This window comes from Notamacropus eugenii, chromosome 1, assembly GCF_028372415.1.
Source record: "Notamacropus eugenii isolate mMacEug1 chromosome 1, mMacEug1.pri_v2, whole genome shotgun sequence".
In the NCBI taxonomy this organism is placed as follows: Eukaryota; Metazoa; Chordata; class Mammalia; order Diprotodontia; family Macropodidae; genus Notamacropus; species Notamacropus eugenii.
The window spans coordinates 527,834,932-527,854,149 of NC_092872.1; the positions used below are offsets into that span (position 1 = coordinate 527,834,932).

At 44.8% G+C, this 19,218-nt stretch overlaps 1 protein-coding gene across 1 annotated transcript in view; it reads left to right on the top strand.

Annotated features, from left to right (window-relative positions):
• KCNK3 (potassium two pore domain channel subfamily K member 3) overlaps positions 1-5,611 on the top strand; it is a 60,254-nt gene extending 54,643 nt beyond the window's left edge. Inside the window, exon 2 of the mRNA XM_072633948.1 lies at positions 4,592-5,611. Within this exon, the coding sequence (XP_072490049.1) occupies positions 4,592-5,469 (878 nt within the window). The 3' untranslated portion in view covers positions 5,470-5,611. The remainder of the gene's footprint in view (positions 1-4,591) is intronic.
• Positions 5,612-19,218: the final 13,607 nt, after the last annotated feature.

Sequence of the window (19,218 nt, forward strand, 5' to 3'; positions counted from 1 at the left end):
AGAAAGGAAGGAAGGAAGAAACCACCATATGTCCAGTTAAGTGGTAAGCCAGAGAGACCTTCTGAATAAAACAGTTAAAATTAAACAAGAGAGAGATAATCTAGACTTAGTCCTTCAGAAATTCTTCCTCTATAGGCATCTCTTCCCCTATGCCTCTTACTCTCACTCCTGTCAACCTCTGTTATATGGTTGCAGACTTATTGACCAAGGGGAAAATTCCTCAATCCCTTTTCTAGAGGAAACCAACTGTGGCATACTAAAGCCCATGTAAACTGTAGAGGCCAAAAAGTCCCAGTAGCTATCACATATTCACACACAGAAGAATCCAATAACTCAAAGTGGTATCGAAGTGCCCTTGTGTTCCTAGAGGTGATACCAGCAGAAGGCAAGCTCTGATAGCACCTTCCAAGTTAGAAAGGCTCCATGTATTGCGTGTCTGGAGTTGCATAATCAGGCCAGCTAAGGACTGGCCACCAGGTGGTAAGTTTCTTTAACTCTAGCACTCATGAAGACTATCTCCTAAAATAAAAGGGTTATCCTTTGCATCAATAGAGGGAGTACACATACCCATGAAATAAGAGATCTTTGAAGTAATAAAGCAAAAGCATAAATGAAAAATAGAACCAATGGCCACTTTTTATCTAGGAACCACAGCCCCAGTTCTTTAAATGAACTGTCTAACATTTCCTCATGCAGGGATTGGAAAACAAAGAAGTTCTACTTTGGCCCCTGTAGCAACATGTCAAGATGTCCTAAAAACCAAAACAACATAAACTCCCCTGTCCCCAAACCCCACTGAAGACCCTTTAGCTACAGAAATAGTCCAGGAACTAAGGCAGCATAGTAAAGTGATAAGCTTTGGGGTAGAATGGACAGATTAGAGTTGTAGTCAGGTGACCTAGGTTCATGTCCTAATTTAGATATTTACTTGGTGACCCTAGACAAGCCACTTAATCTCCGTGACCCAGAACACAATTTGGTTCCAAGCCTGGCCCACTCCATATGGGTTTTGTTTTAGTTCACCCATCTCTTGGTCTTAATGTTAGAGCTGAATTTCTCAAGTGAGCCTAAAGATGACCATTGCATCCCTTTCTCTTTTCCTCTCACTGTGCTTGCCTCTAGGAGGAAAATGTTTGGTGTGTCTGGAACTTCCTACATCACAAAAAAGTACTGAGGAACAGTTTGCTATAGCAGAAAGAGCATAGATCTGAATTCCTGTCCAGCTCTGCCACTAATTAACTTTGGACTATTCCTTTGACTGCTTAGCTTCAGTCTCATGTATAAAACAGGAATAATAATATTTGCTCTACCTACCTCAGGAGGGTGTTATGCAAATCAAGTGTATGTGAACTATTGTAAGCTAGCTAGCATTCATAACTACTGGGTCTGGTTGCTGTCCAGCTTTCTTTGGCCTGTAAGCCTCAAGGCAGTTTGGGATTGCCCAGGAATCATCTAGTTGGGGAGCCCAGACACACATAAGCAGATAACTAATGATACAAAGTAGCATCAGCTAGAACTCATAAGAGTTCATCCAATACCAGAATTTAACTTTTTAAAACACATTTAGATAGAATGCAGGTTTTTAAATAGAAAGAAGATCGGTTCTTCACATCACGATGAGAATGCAGAGCAGAAACTATGGAGAGATAGCTGGGGTTTTGTTGCATAAAATCAGAGTTATGAAATTAGAAGGAAATGACCCTTATAATCCTTTAGCATCTAGAAGCAAGTGAGCTTTGTACTTAGCAGGAATTTCTTAGATCTTCAATTTTATTGATTTAGGAACTACTGGTGAAGATATTCCTTCTATCTAGAGGCAGTTAGGTAGTTCAGTGGATAGAGCATAAGTCAGGAAAATATGAGTTCAAATCTGGTCTCAGATACTTTCAAACTGTATGAGCTTGGGCAAGTCACTTAATTTCAGTCTGCCTCAGTTTCCTCAACTATAAAATGGGGGTGATAATAATAATGCCTATCTCCTGGGTATATTGTTCTCTGCCTTTCCATCATTGAGTGGTATCCCAGAGTTTTTCCTCCAGTGGGGCCTTGTGTCTTGGGGTCTGGGGTCTCCTTTCTCCCTCCAGTTGAATTCTACTCAGACACCAGAATTGCTAGCTGCCAGCTCTCGGAACATGTGTAACCCTCCCAGTGCCAGTGTCCAGAACAAAGGGGAAGGCCAGGGCCAAGGGCAAGAACAAGCCATTTAACTTCTGTCTTGCTCAGCCCAGCTGTCAAGGTGAATTGTAGTTTGGCTGATAGGGCCCAGAGCTGGTAGGCACAATATGTTCTCACTCTTCCCTGAAGTAGGTGAGCCAGACAAGGAGAGCCAAGATGCTGAACTTTTCCTGGGCTTGGCTAGATCTAGGAAACAGAGGCTACAGCAGCCACTCCTTTCACAGGATGGCTGAGGCAGGATCCTCACCATAACTGCCCTGGGCCTCCCACACACAGGTGTGACTGCTGTTGCACTGCATTTGGTGTTTAAGATTCAAGAGGTTACCCAAGGATCCTAGATCCAGGGAAGCCAGGCTGGCCCTAAGTCAAGAGTCTGTCATGGTTAGGGGCCTCACTTTAGGTAGACCAGAGATTCATGGGAGTATGTTTGGAGGAGGAGATAGAGAGAGGTAAGAAGACTAGAGATCATGCCAAATGAGGGTTTGCAGAAGGTTAGCCATGAGAAAAGAAGGATGCCTACCAGTGTAGTACACTGATGGAAAAGAACATTGAATCTGAAGTTAGGGAACGTGGGTTCAAATCCTTCCTTTGTATGACCTCGATCAAACCACAAGTTGGTCTCTGTGCCTCAATTTCCTCATCTGCAAAATGAGGGGATAGGATTAGATGGTCTCTAACGTGCCAGTTCTAGATCTATGAACTCTGGCACATGCTCTTTCTCTTAGGGTTAGTGTGATAGCTGCCTCCAAGGCTTTCACGTGGAACAGTTTTACTTAGGGCCAGAGGGCTGAACTAGAAACAATGAAGGGATGCTTCAGAGAAGCAAATTCAAGTCCCTTAGAAGGGGTGGGGTGGGGGAAAGCCTTCTCTCAGAGTAGGGCTATCCAAAGGTAGAATGAGTAGCCCCTGTATCCCTTCCCAACTCAGAGATTCTATGAGTAACATTAAGGGACTGAGCAGCATCCATTCATGTATTCAGAATCTATATACACTCCTTGAGGGCAGGGCAGGTTTCACTGTCACCTTTGTATTCCCAGCACTGGAACACATTAAGCACTTGATAAATGTTTGTTGGTTGAGTGACTGAAATATTCATTAAGTACCTACTATGTGTGGGGCTTTGTGTCAGCACTGGGGGGGGGGGGTGTTAACTGTGATTCAGGTGCCTTTGAGGGAAGGCCAATGGACAAGGACTTTACCTCATCCTCTTGCATAACTTGCTGATTGAACAAGGCCCATCAACTCTCTGGGCTAGAATGGGAAGAGGCAAGAGGGGGAAGAGGGAATCATGCTGATCTTGAGGAGCCCAAGGTCCAGCAGGCTAGATAAGTATAATAGTAATAGTAGTAGTAGTAGTAGTGGTAGTAGTAGTGGTAGTAGTAGTAGTGGTGGTGGTGGTGGTGGTAGTGGTGGTGGTGGTGGTGGTGGTGGTGGTGGTGGTGGTGGTGGTGGTGGTGGTGAAACATCCTATGAGTCAGGCAGAATTTTTGATTAAGACTATTGGTGATTGACTGGAGTCCCAGGTATGGTTGCCCAGGCCAAGACTCCTGAGGTCTCTGCCTTTAATACTAGGGATGGAGTGGCACCAGGGGCCCACCTGCTTCCTGTAGAACTTAGAATGTCATGTGAGAGTTTGGGATTCTGCCCCAGGACTGAAGTTTATGGTCACCTCTCACCTGGGAACAGAAGCTGGGATGGGTACTCAAAGTATGGGGAGGTGAATATTAATCAGTAGGGAGGATTGAGGGGCAGGGTAAGGGGTGGGAGCTTCTCTGGGCTATAGGAAAACAGTTCCAATAGCTCTCTGATGGCATGAGTCCCCTCTCCCCATTTCTTGGAAAATCTGAAGTCCCTGTCTAGTCTCACTGAACCCTTGCCTAATGTATCATTTATTAGATCTTTAGGGACTCCCCAAATGGACCTTCCTTCTAAGTGTAGTTGTTAGGAACTGAGCTCAAACTTTGACTCTGCTGCTATGTGACCTGGGGAAGGTCATTTCTCTAGGGTCTCAGCTTCCTGATGTATAGAAGGAAGTAGTTGGATTAAATGTCTTCAAATGTCTCTTCCAGATTCACATCTATCACACTATGAAGCTCCCAGGCAGCTTCCCCATCTGTAAAATGAAGGGATTGGATTAAGTAACCTCTGAGGTCTCTTTTAGACTGGGGATCCTAATAAGAAAAATCCTCCAGGAGCTTCTCCATGCCTCAGTTTCCCTCTTTTTATTTCAATAGACCATATCAACAAAAAGCACTAGATAAAATAAAACTGGCCCTTCCTCTCTTCATTCCTTCCATCCATCTACAAGCCTTCTCCCTTCCTTGTGCTGGTAGGGAGCAGGCAGCTCAAGGTGGGCAAAGTGAAGGACTTGGGAGAGAAAGGAAGGAATCACAGTCTGTCCTCTCTTTTCTTCCAGGCTATGGTCATGCGGCCCCAAGCACAGATGGTGGGAAGGTGTTCTGTATGTTCTACGCCCTGCTGGGCATCCCCCTCACCCTGGTTATGTTCCAGAGCCTTGGTGAACGCATCAACACCTTTGTGAAGTACTTGCTGCACAGAGCCAAGAAAGGGCTGGGAATGCGGCGGTCGGATGTCTCCATGGCCAATATGGTCATCATCGGCTTCTTCTCCTGCATCAGCACTCTGTGTATTGGAGCAGCCGCCTTCTCCTACTATGAGCACTGGACTTTCTTCCAGGCCTATTACTACTGCTTCATCACCCTGACTACCATTGGCTTTGGGGACTATGTGGCCCTGCAGAAGGACCAAGCTCTGCAGACTCAGCCCCAGTATGTGGCCTTCAGTTTCGTATACATCCTCACGGGGCTCACAGTCATCGGCGCCTTCCTCAACCTTGTGGTCTTACGCTTCATGACGATGAACGCGGAGGATGAAAAGCGGGACGCCGAGCACCGGGCCCTACTGACTCGCAACGGGCAGGCAGGGGGCAGCATCCACACCACAGACACCGCGTCCTCCACCATCGCTGGAAGTGGGGGCTTCCGTAATGTCTATGCTGAGGTGCTTCATTTCCAGTCTATGTGCTCTTGCCTGTGGTACAAGAGTAGGGAGAAGCTACAATATTCCATCCCCATGATCATCCCCCGGGACCTGTCCACCTCTGACACCTGTGTGGAGCAGAGCCAGTCATCCCCCGGGGGTGGCCGCTATGTCGACACTCCTTCTCACCGCTGCCTCTGCACGGCCCAGCGCTCGGCCATCAGTTCTGTTTCCACTGGTCTTCACAGCCTGTCCACTTTCCGTGGCCTCATGAAACGCCGCAGCTCAGTGTGACTGGGGGCTGGTTGTGGGTCAGGCTAAGGAGCCAACCCACTCACACAGGCCTAGGAAGGGGGGAGGGAGGGCAAGGGAGTGGTAGAAAAAGAAGGGCCCACAAAGGTTGGCTTCCAATCATCTATTAAAGAAATAAGCTCCATGTCTCTATGTAGGCAGAGCCGGGGTAGTACCTACATAGCCACAGTCTGGGTGGATCTGCAGGCATCGGCCTAGGGGTTTGCTCACCCACCATTGGTTGATGGAGTAGAGGGCTCCTAGGCTGCTCGGAAGACTTCCAACCGTGCCTGCCCCACCAACCTGCCCTGAGTCTAGGGCCTATGCCTAGGGGCTTCTTGCATCCAAGACCTTTCTATACTCTCTCCATGCTCTGAAAAATTCCAAGAAATGTGAAACTTGGTGGGGGATGGGACCAGAAGGGGTCCAAAGGGGAAACCTTTGATAACTTTGGAAATTTGAGGAGCTGTGGGCCTGGCCCTTGAGTCTCAGCTGTTCTCAAAGGCCTATCCACCCACCCCTCCCTCACCACAGCCCCCCTGGAATGGGACTTCTCTGTGTTAAGTGTTTGTTTGCATCTCTATTTATACCTCTCAGCATTGGCGTCCTACAGTTGTCCTGACTGTGAAGTCCTTCCTTCCCTCCTTGTCTGGGGCCAGTGACTTTTTGTTGGCCCCCACTCCCCAGTTTCCTCAGCTCCCCCATCACATGTCTCCTGCTCTGAGTTACGCCTTACAATCTCCCCACCCCAGGCCTTGTTTTATATTGTTTTTGCATGGCTTTGCAAAGAGGGAATGTACAGCAGAGAGGAGGCAGAAAAGAGAGTAAGCAAAGGGAATGTTTTCCAGTGCTTATGTTTGAGAACGAAGCTGGGGTTTTTGAGTGGAAAAACTCAGTCCTATTTCTCATGGTGGAAGGGCTTAGTGTGTTTCCTTGGAAGTGGGGATCGGTAGCGACCCCCATTTCAATACCTTCTCAACCCCCATACCCTGCCTGTCCCTTGCTGACTCAGCTGACCATTTCTCCTGAATCTTTACCTGCTCTCCCGCCCCAAACGTGTACCTCCTACACTAAGGCAATTTTGGAGCCAAACCCCAAAGATGTCATCCAACTCCAGGGCCCTGGGACCTGACCACTGCTGCCCTTCAAAGAGCAGGTAGCTACTGACTAGTCAGCAAGTCATCCTGAAGCCCCTCCCCAGGCCAGAACAGCACCTCTGTAGGCATGGGATCCTTGGAACCTCCACCTCCACATCTGAAGCTGCCTGTGAATGGGGGAGCCCTCAGTGAGGGGACCTTAGTGTCTTCCAGCTTTCTTGAGGCAGAACTTCTGAAAGATCTCCAAACATGCCATCAAGGAGAGAACAACAGAAAAATGAGAGTGGAGGACATCTTGGCCCTCTTTCCTGGGACTGAGTCCTTTACCCTTTCCTGACTACTTCCCACCCCAAATCCTGATCAAATCAATGTAGCCAAGAAGGCTATGGCAGCTTCTGAGCAGGAACATGGTACCAAGCCAGGAGATTTCATGGTTCAGGGAATCAGAGATCCAGGGTTATAGGCGGGAGAACAGTGGAAACCTGAAAAGGAGGCAAATTCATCATTCTGTTGATGTAACCTTTGTCTGGCAGGCAAAGTTTGGCTCTGCCTTTGCCTAGGTGGGCACATCTGCTCCCTTTAGGTACAGAATAGATGCCCATCTGTCTAGTGACAGGGGAGGAAAAATTGTTCAAGCTCCAAACAGAGAGAAAAGCTGTTAAACAGGGAGGGGTGCAGCCCTCCCCAGTGTGGCTGGCTTCTCTTCTGCCTCCAAGTACTGCAGGCTTTTTCAAACAGAGTTGTCCCAATCAGTACCTTACCCTTAGAATAGGACAAATCTCAGCGAAGGACAGCAGCAGTGTAGGGTGTGACTTAGGGCACCAGCAGGGAGGAGGAGACAGAGATGGAGCAGTGTGCGGGTGCCGGTAATGCCCCAAGGCCCTCACATCCAAGCAGTAGGTAACCACATGCGGGCTGCTGACCTTCCCCCCTCCCCAGGGCAGTCGTGATAAATCAGTGAGGCTTTGTTCCTCCCTTTCTTCTGCTGCGTGCTCCCCTTCTACATCTTCTCCTCCCTTTTGGCTAAGACATTGCCTCTCTCTCTACCACCTCGCCTAAGGTGGAAGCTTTTGGCTCCAGGGATCAAGGTCTCCAGGCTGGGTGTGCACTGTCAACAGCATTCACCTCTATGGAAATGTTAGGTGGGATTTGCCCCAGGCTGCCCATCCAGGTGGGACAGCCATCAGAGGCCGAGGAATTATTTTTGTGAAGTTTTTGACTATATAAGTCAGAAGAGGCTACTGGTCTGCTTGTTAGCTAATGGTCTGCTTGTACCGTAGCCTGCCCCAGAGTCCCAGGGAAAGCAAAAGAGGCAAAAGTGAAGTCACAACCCCCTGTCTCAACCCAGACAATCTAGTACCAACAGGTGCCTCCAGGAGTGCAGGGAGGCAGGAGGAAAGCATTAGTCAAGAAGCTGAAGGTGGTCTACATGAGCCCCTCTGGTCCCTGCTTAAGGGAAAAATAATGCATTTGTCCCATCCCACAGAGCAGAGGGTCAGTCTCCTTGGGCGTACTGACTGTTACTAGGCTGGCCATCCACATGCCTGCAGAAGAAGCAATAATAAATGGTGAGGAAAGGATTGGATGTCTGAGGGCTACACAGGGAGATGCCCTTCCCTCCCACGTACCCCTGCCTCTCTCTTTGTCTCATCTGTAAATCTGTAGGGCTGACTGTGTTCATCCTGTGCATAACCCACAGGCCCATCCTATGAGATGCCCTGTCCCACAAGTCCTTGAACGTTGCCCCGGCAGCACAGCAGACATGGGGAGCACCCTGCTTTTCTACCAGGGAGAATCATATACATAGGACCAGTAAATTCAGGGAAATGATGGGGAAAAGAAAAAAAAGATGGGAAGGGGAGTGACTGCAGAATGCCAAGGGTCCTCAACCAGGAATGAAAATGACATGTCTCTCTCCTGTCCCCCTGCTCCCTCTACCTCCCCCTCCTCAAACTGCTCTCCTTTTGCAGGTAGCCTCTCTGCTTCCCTGATGCCTTATCCCTAGGCACACTGCCAATTAAATATGCAATACATGTGGGAAAATCCCCCCCACCCCCATCTCTAGCCCCCTCCCCCAGCCTCTGAAACCACTGTCCTCGAGAGTGCTGGAGATTCACAGAGGCATCCCTTCAACTCTTCCTACCTATCCATCTTCACACTAAAAATGACAACTAATAAATTCTGTACATTCAGACCAGGGAAAGCCTCCGGCTACTTCTGTCACCTTTACCCTGGAAGCTAGACCTCCATTCAGGTTTGGCAGAGGGAATGGAATCACCCTGCTCTCATTCCATGTCCCAGTGTTCTCTTGCTGGCTAACTTGGGCCCACTGACAAAAGCAATGGATTGGACCAGAGAGGGCAAATCTAACCCAATACAAGAAGACAACCTGCTTGTTTTGAGGACTCAGGATCCCCAGGTTTTCTCATGGTATGTTTCATCCACTGGCATGCTCCTAACTGAGCATCCTTCCCTGCATGGTGAACAGGGTGGCTTACCTAACAAGGTCTCTGCCATCTGGGATCTTCCCCTCTTCTCACTTGTCTGGACTCCCAAGGCAGAGGTGAGCTGCCTGGCAACCAACCTCATTAAAAAAAATCATAGCAGAGTGACCAAGGAAACAAGGAAGGTCTTCTACAGAGGAGAGAGTGGGAACATGGCATGTTTCCTCAGCTGTCCCCATTTGCTCTTGTGCCAGGATGAGGCACTCTAGACCAAGCTGTTGAGTGTCTCACTGGCAACTCCTAAACTCTGGGGCTGTTTGTAACTTTTTTAATATTTAATTTAAGTTTCAGTTAATAAGTATTTATTTTATCTCCCTCTGTCTCCCCATGGTGGTGGTGGGGGAACTCTTGTCATAAATGTGCATAATCAAACAGAATACATTCCTGCAATGGCCATGTCCAAAAATGTATGTCTCATTCTGCATCATGTAGCTCTATCAGGAGGCAGATAGTCTGTTTCATCATTAGTCATCTGGAATCATGAATGGTGACAACATTGATCAAAGTTCTCAAGTCTTTCAAAGTCATTAGACAGTTTTTATATTCTTCATCCTGCTCCTCCATTCATACCCAACTAGGAAACTACTCCAAGTGTAGGAAACAGTGACTTCCAGGCACCCCTCCACCAAGGTGGTCTTACTACCTCTAGGGAGGCTTTGGAGAAAGGCTAGACAGGTTTCTTGATGCCTCCTGGAACAGCTTTGCTCTCAAGAAGAAACTTCTCAAGACTGTAGTTAGCACCTTTCACATTTCTATAAGCACCTTTAGTTCACAAGTACTTCCCCACAACAGATCAGGATCCCCACAAAGCTCAGAGAAGTTAATTAACATGCCTAAAGTCATACAGGTCATAAAGGATACTGCACAACCTCAAGCCTTCTAAGAGCAAGGACAACAGACTCTTTCCATTATATTCCTTATAAAGGTATCAGGAGTGACTACCATCCAATTTACCTCTTCACTGACTGAGATGGAGACAGGGAGAGAAGACAGTGACCAGGGCCAGGGAACTTGAATCACAGACTTAGAAATGAAAGGGATCTTGGAGGTCATCCAGTATAAGTTCCCTCATCTTAACAGATGAGGAAACTGAGGCTTACGGGACTAAGATTTACAGGCAGTAAGCGTCAGAGGTGAGATCTGAACCCAAAGCAAATCTTTCTACCATACCACACTGCCTCCCAACTAAAATCATTGAATTCCCAAGTTAGAAAGGACCTCAGAGGTCATCTGACCTGTTATCTCATCCTTTCTACATATTCCTGGCAGGTGGTCAGCCAGCGTCAGCCTGAATGCTTCCAGCAATGAGTAATTCACTACATCCCAAAGAAGCCCATTCCATATTTTGACAGATCTTCCTAATTACACCAAGCTGCTCTGCCTCCATGTAACTTCAACCCCCATCATCCTGGTTCTGCCTTCTGGAGTCAATCAATCAGCAAACAGTTATTAAGTGCCTCCTGTGAGATACAAATAAAAGGAAAAGAAACACCCATACTCTCAAGGAATTGACATTCTATCAGGGGGAACAATGTGTACCTAAAGAATAAACATAAAGAGAATAAATAGAGCTAAGTCTAAATATTCTTCCAGATGACAATCTTTCAAGTTCAAACCAGGTTAGCTCTTCTGGCAGTGTTTCTGGGCCTCTTACTACTCATGACGTTATGACCCTGGTCCATCTCCCTTTCCACTGCCCCCAAACATAGACAACACACATCTCAATGCCAGCTATCCTCTCTCCCCCTCCACATCATACATTGGTCACAAATTAGCAAGGTGGGTGGTGTGGAAGGTGAGCACACTGCCACCCACCAAGGACCTCTTCATGCACTGAAGCACTCTGATGCCCTGCTTTCGGAGCAGTGTCTAAAGGACTGGTGGGAAAGGCAGTGTTAATGTCCTGCTAATGAATCCTCTAATGCCCTACCAAAGTCCAAAGCTCAGCTGCTCCATCCTTACTCCCTTCTTTTCTATCCAGCAGCTTTTTTCCTTTTAAGAAAACAATAATCACTAGTGTTTACACAGGGTTTTAGAGTTTGCAAAGCACTTTGCAAATACTATGTCATCTTATCCTCACAGCAACCCTGGGAGGTAGGCACTATTATTACCTTCATTTTATAGAGAAGGAAAATGAGGCAGTTAAGTGACTTGCCTAAGGTCTCACAGCTGGTGAGTATCTAAGTCAGGATTAGGACCTAGGCCTTCCTAACTCTAGCTCCCAGTTCCAATTCACTTCAGCACACTGACTTTACATTAGAGTAATATGGCTTGACCCCCTTGTTGCTGGAGAAGACTTCATGGTCCAATCAAGATCAGAAGAATAATGACTTATATTTGTATGGTATTTCTAACAGTAACTTAAAGCAACATCTCAATGCTCTAGGGCAACCCCTAAGACTCTAAATTGAAGAGACGATGTGCTGTATCCATAGAAGGAATTCCCCCCCTTGGGAGTTCTCTCTGCCACCAAAATCACAGCTACAATTCCCTTCTGTATCCCTATTCCTTTATCATGGTAAACTCTTTGACATACACTATTACATAGATTGAAGAGACAATGTGAGATAAGGGCTAGAGAGTCAGTTTTGAAACCAGAAGATCTTGGTCTGATCCTATCTCTAACACACAATAGCTATGGACCTCTCAGAAAGTCATTTAACCCTTTAATATCCTACGTAGGTTACAGAGGCACTGGTTGGCCCTGGTAAAGGGAGTTTCCCCATTGGTAGTTCCCTGAACCAATGAAATCCTAGGTCCAGTCCCACCCTTTTTACAGAGATTATATAAGATTATTTTCCCCACTTTACAGGGATGAAACTAAGTCCCAAAGAGAGAAAATTATTTATCTACTATCACCAAATTAGACACTGACAGAGACATGGCTGGCATGACCCAAACCTGGTTTTTCTGATTCTTTCTACCATACCATCTGAAGTGCCTTCCTGAACCCAAAGACTATGTAAGTTCTATGTGTGTTCCCACCAGATGGTCTGACCTAGCTAAGCTTCATGGAAACTGAGAAATGTAGTCTTTATTTCTTCTCCTCTTGGCTAGACTCCTAATGATGATAATTATAATAGCTAACATTTTTGTAACACCTACTATGTACTGGGCACTGTGCTAATTGCTTTACAATTATTATTCATTTGGTCTTCACAGGAATCCTGGGAGGGAGGGGCTATTATTACCCCTATTTTACACATGAGGAAACTGAATTAAACAGAGGGCAAGGGACTTACCCAGGGTCACACAGCTGGTAAGTGTCTGAGACCAGATTTTAACTCACATCTTCCTGATTCCAGGTCCAGCACTCTAACCACTCTGTACCACCTGGCTACTTCTTAGGGATATTATCCTCCACTGAGACTCCAAACATCATTACCCTTCATTGTCACAGAATCATAGAATACAAGAGACCTGAGCAGTCATCTTGCTCAGCTCATATTTGAGAAGCAGTCTTCACTATCACACATCAGAGAAGTGGCCTTCCAGCCTCTTCTGAACCCTTTCTAGGGAAGGGGAATCCCCACACACACCCCACACACACACCTCTGACAGAGGCAACCCATTCCATTCATGGATAGCTCTTTACTTGTTAGGAAGACTCCTGGACTCCTCCCCAAATCTGGCCCTTTACAACCTTCAGCCATCACTCCTGGTGCCTCCACCTGGGGCCACCAAATAGAACAAGGTCTATCTCCAAATTCAATTTTGGTCCTGGCCCTAGTCACATTGATCTCTTCTGAGATAAGCTGTCCTCAGGATTTCTTGCCATAGTTCAGGCTACAGTTCTTTCCCAGGTACCTTTCCCTGGTGATTCTCCCCTAGAAAAGTAACTAGATGGGTATTCCTAGAAACAGAGTTCACTATGGTATAGGCAGCCCTTAGGTTAAGAATATTTACTTTCTGCCTCCTCAGATATGGAAAGGGAGGAGGAAGAACAGGATGAGGGCTAACACAGGTGACCTGCTACATGTGATCCATCTCTGTTCTGTGGATGACAGAAGATTGCCCAGCCTCCTACCCTCAGGTGATGAGCCTTGGAAAAGGAGAACAGACAAGATTAGGTTTGGGGAGTCTTCCAGGGAGGCCAGATTAAAGGGAGCCAATTGTGTCCATTGGTCCTCTGAAGGACCTTGTCCCATCATTCAGATCCCTCAGAGGGTCTCCCTCTCCCCACCAGGTCCACATTGTCTGAGGCTGCCCTCAAGACAGACCTTTCCCTCTCTCCTTTTTTGTCTGTTCTTTCCTGAAATGTAACAAAATCTTTATTTAATAATGGAAAGCTTTATTGGTTAAAAAAAATTTACCTTATGAACAACATTTCCATGCCAAAATACAACCCTGCCAGAAAATCCTCTACCTGCCTTCCTTTTCCACTCTTCCTTGTTACTACTTCAGATGTGAGAGTCCCACCCTCACTTTTGTAGTCCTACGTATAAAGCAGGGAAGATTGACACTGCTCTCACTCTTAGAGCCAAAGCTGGGGGAGATATCCGCAGCTGAAATCCAAAAGAACTCTTCACATAGAAACAGTAGTGCGGTAGGCAAAAGATTTGGAGTCAGTGGACCTGAGTTCGAATCCTAGATCTTCTAATTACCATCCATGTGACCTTGGGCACATCATTTCCTCCCTTTATCCCTCAGTTTCCTTGCTGTAAAATGAGACTTTTAATTAGATGACCCCTTTCAATCTCCAAACCTATGATCCTGTAGAAGTGGTGTTGACAGCAGATGTCAAAGTCAATAGCCAAGGCTATTGATTTCAGAACTGGGTAGTACAATACACTGGGCCTTTGGTCAGAAAAAAAAAGCCCAAGTTCAAATCTGGCAACAAATATTTACTAGCTATGTGACCCTGGGCAAATGACTTAATCTTATCTGCCTCTGTTTCCTCAACTATAAAAATAAGGATAGAAATAATACCTACCTCGTAAGGTTGTTGTGAGTATTATATAAGAGAATATGTGTAAAGTGCTTAGCATAGTGTTTAGCACATAGTAGGTACTTAATAAATGCTTATTTTGTTTTTCCTTTCTTCAGTGATCCAGAGGCAGTAGTGGTATCCAAAGTGAGTAGCTTTAGATGAAGAGTTGATTCCTAAAATCCAAATGAGTCACCTGGATCTTCCTGGGTCTGACCAAAGTTGGCTATCTGAATTCAGATGAACACTAATTATTTGCCCCCTTTTCTCTGCCACTATCATCCTTGAGTACCTTTTGCTGCTCATCATCATTGGATAGCTTTTCCTATGATTTATTAGCTATAGAAAAACATATGTAAAAGTTCCTAAGTAATGAAACAGATTAGTATAGCTAGGAGTAGTTTTAAGAGAAAAGCCTACTTAGTTATCCTGGATTCAAGGACTAATTTCAGAATGCAGGAAGATGTTTAGTCTCCCTTCCATTGCTCAACATTTAGTAGCAAGTGCTCTATAAATAGACGGTCATGTACTAAATGTTTTTACCATACCAGTAAAAAGTCAAAGTAGAGACTAATACACAACTAACATATTCATTTGGGGTTTATTGACGGCTATTGGGGGATATAGTACACTGTCTGGATTCCAATATGATGTAAAAAGTGTCATAATGCTACTGCCTCCAGTGCTCCACTTTGGCCTCTGAGGAATCTTTGTTTCTCTACAACAGCATTGAGTTCCTATATTTTGGAAGAGCAGGCAGCAGTGAATTTTCAGCCATGATGCCCTTTGAGGCTAGATTGTGCTTTCTTATAGTAAGCAGGATTATCAGCAAAATCTGACATTAATTTGGTTTTAAACATTTTGAGAGTGCTGCTTGGCCAGGGAAGAAATGGATGAACTCACAAAGAACCTTTCTGAATTCTTGATTGGCCTTTGGGGCAGCTTAGTATTGGCACACATTCAACAATCTTGAAAGGGAGCTCTGATTTCATAACTACTCAGTTCAGGATCTCATAATTGTCTGAGAATGTCCTTGAAGAAACTATTATTATCTTAGAATAGAGGACAAATGCTCCACAGTAAAGCTTCTCACAAAAGTTACAAAAGAGAAAAAATAAAATTGAACTTTTAATGGGCAAGAGATTAAAAGTGGTTATGGTTTACTTCAACAGAAACTACTAATGTCCAATTCCAAGTAGAAATCAGTACAACATATTACACAATACAAGTGTTTCATCTAATGAGGAAGAAAAACTCCCCAAAATGGGCATTGTACTGGCAATTTTAAAATTCAATAATCAATAAAAGTATTCAATCCCATTCAGGGGCTTGGGTCATCACTTTAATTCTACAGGCAGAAATTCAGGATATCACCAATGAATGACACCTTGAATTGAGAGATGGGTGGAAACACTCACCAAACAAACAAACAAAAAACCCAAGACCAACAATCATAACACTAGTCCTAAACCAGATATCCTAAGCTGTACTATGCCTGATTCCTCCACAACCCAAGGTGAGGGCCTACCCTACCTATCCTGATTTTCTCTGGGTTAAGAACAATTGGACATGTTACCTGCTTGCCTCATGGCACAAACCAACAAATACATCTTTTCTTCAGAACTCACTCACACTGAAAGTGAGACTTATCTGCACAGGTACTCTGGACCAAGATCACTGGTCCATTCACTCCCAGGTTTATTCAGAGCTTATCATAAGTCTTCTTAGAGAAAAGTTCTTAATCCCCTTTTCTTAATATTATGGATCCCTCTGTCATAATCTTGTAAAGTCTGTAGCTATCTTATCAGAATAATATTTTTAAATGTACAAAATAAAATAAATAGAATTACAAAGGAAGCCAATTATGCTGAAAATAAAGTGGATTTTTCCCATCTCAAGTTCATGGACTACTTGGGGCCTCAAGTTCCAGGGCCCCAAGCTAAGAAACCCTGCTTTAGAGCACAGTAGACTCATGGTATCATGGTACCAAAACAATAAGTCTTACTAAATCCGCCTCCCTCCACCAAGAGATGAGCAAGAATCCCCTCACACAGATTATAATCCATCCTTTTTATCCTGGGTCATTCTGTTTGTGTCTTTCCATGGAGGATTCTCCCAACATTTTGGATGCCTTTCTTCTTCTTATTTTATTATTCTAGGGGGACAGTGCATAACTTGAGCTGTTCATCTGTTACTCTTTACTCTCACTCCAGGATGTACTCACTTCCTTTTCCTATCATATAAGCAGATATTTGTTCTTAGGTTCTATCTTCCACATAAGTCATCTGTGATCAGGTGTCATAACCTACAAGCCCACAAACAAATGCAAATATTGAAACTGGATCACAATTATAGAACCAGAAGACACCTTTGAGGTCATCAAGTCTATCTCCCTCATTTTACAGATGAGGAAATGGAGGTCACACAGCTAGTGAGGGACAAAGTATGAATCTGAACCAACATTCCCTTGATACCAGGTTTACTGCTATTTCCATATGGTGCCATACCGCCTTCCAAATTTTTTTAGAGATGGGAAAGTGAACCTAAAAATGCCCCTCCCCTTTTTTAAAGAAAAATTCTCAGTCACTTCACAGAATTCAGCCCACAGGCAAATGCCAGTTCAACATTTATAATGTGTCAGGCTCTGTCCTAGGCTCCAGGAACACAAAAGCAAAGACAACAGTCCTTGACTTCAAGGAGCCCATAGTCAATTGGAGGAGACAACATATGCACAGATACAAAGCAAATACAAAGTCATCCTGGTCAGGGATAGAACACTAGCAATAGACAGAGCAGACAGGCATTTCCATCCTTCACGCGGAACACCCAGTCCTAAGCTCCAGGCATAAGGCTCAAGGTTGGCCACAGAACCTTAGCTAGAAAATAGCTTAGCAAAGTTTTTACTGTCTAATTTGTACTGAGTAGTCACTTCTATTTGTGCTTCTCATTCCCTCACCCCCTAAATACTTGGGCTTCCTATTCTGTGTGTGTGTGTGTGTGTGTGTGTGTGTGTATGTATGTGAATGAATAAACTCAAGAGAACACACTCCTTACAGTATGTACATATGATAGTATGGGCAAGAAGGGGAAAAGATACAGGAGTAAAAGTTCCAAGGTCATAGATTTAAAGTTGTAAGGGATGTCAATGGGCATCTAGTTCAATACCATTTTATATATGAGGAGCCTGAGGCCCAAAGAATAAAGTGACTTGCCCAAGGTTACATAGTGATTTGAATAGTTCCTGTGTCTCCTGGTTCAACACTGATTCAATTAAATCATCCTGCTTCTCCTATACAGGAGAGTGGCAGAAGGAGGAAAGTCAGTCAGCCATGAGGGATTAGAGGAAAGAACAAGGGTCCAAGAATGATGATGATGATGCTGGTGGTGGTGGTGGTGGTGGTGGTGATGATGGTGATAGGTAACATTTCTACAGAGCTTACTATGTGCCAGGTTCTGTGCTAAGCTCTTTACTTTTATTATCTCATTTGATCCTCACAACAACCCTGGGAAGTAGGTGCTTTTTACAGAGGAAGAAATTGAGGTTAAGAATGACTTACCTAAGATCACACAGCTGTAAGTATCTGAGACCAGATCTGAACTCAGGTTTTCCTGACTACAGGTCAAGCACTCCGTCCATTGTTCTATCTAGCTGCCTAGGTCACATGGCTTGGTATCTTGGCACCTCAAATGTGAAGATGCCACAGTCAGTAAGACTTTAGCTAGAGGGATAGATTTACAATTGGGAAATTAGTCTAATGCTCCCACTTTATAGATGAGGAAATTGAGACCCAGAGAGGTAAAGACACTCCCCTAGAGTCACACAAGAAGTGAGCAAAGCCAGGATTACAAAGCCCAGGTTTGTTCCGATGCACCATGGTGCCTTGGCCTTTTCTGAGCACTGATCCCCCCCTACATGTTTTCTCTAGCTTTTTACTGCCAGGAAACACAGAGAAACAGGCCAGAGATAAAAATAACAAGCAAGAGGATGGTACAAGGTTATAGGAATTCTTTTTTAAAAGCCTATTAGTAATGGCCAACTCAGGTCTTCATTGAAATGCAAATAGAGCAAAACTGACTTTTTCTTCACTTGGCTCTTGCTCCTTTCCTGACTCATCTTTTGGTTCTTTTGAGAGTCAGCGCCCTCCCAATCATCAGTGCTCTATCTTGTTTTCATTTTTTAAATTCATATTCATATTCTTTTTACTCTCTCTCCTCCCTTCCTCCTTCTTTCCCTCCTTTTCTCCCTCTCTTCTTCTCCTCTTGATCTCTCCCTCTCTCTCCTCTCCATCTCCTTCACCCTCTTTCCCTCACCTTTTCTCCTTCTCCTTTTCTCTCTCTCCCAGTTGTAAGTATCCATACAGCTTGTAGGTATTCTTCTCCTCCAGTCCTCCCCAATCTCAGGTCCCCAGATTTCCATCCTTGACCATATTCAAATCTCCACAATTCCTTCTCCTCCTCCACTTCTCTTCACTCAGCATACTCTCCAAAAGCTGGACACAAATTCATCAGGTATATCATTAGAGAGAATTCAAGTTCAACCATCAGTTAGACTAGATGACCTCTGCAGTCCCTTCCAACTCAGATTATGTGGGCTATCCATATTAAATTTCATCTTATTACACTCATGCCAACATTTTAGCTTATTCAGATCTTTTTTGATACTGATTCTTGTCAGCTCTTCCTCCCAGCTTTATGTCATATGCTCACCTGATAAACACATTTTTATGTTTTTATCCAAGTCATTGATTAAAATATTAAATTACACAGAGCCAAGGACAGATCCCTGGAGCCCTCCACTATGTTTTTCCCTCCAAGCTGACATTGATTCATTAATGATCTACTTATTCAACCGCTTCCCAAACAACCCAACTGCTATCATATAACCCACCTCTCTTCATCTTGGCCATAAGGAAAATATGAGACTCTCTCCATGGCCACACTCTACCCATTCTTGTCAGACAAGCCTAATAAGTGGACGATGGGTTCTAATCACTGATACAATGGATTCAAAGAAGTGCTGGGTCTGCCCCTTGTTCCTCTTGCTTCACATAAGAAAAATCCTCATAGGATATTACCTGACAGCAAGGCAAAGAAAAGGAACTAACATTGTCCTCTCTTGGAGGGATGTGCATGAGGGAATGGATTCATAGCAGGGAGAGAGTATTAGTACTTATATCAAAGGATTCCTGGGCTCTGGTATAGTGTGTTCTTAATGGGAATATGG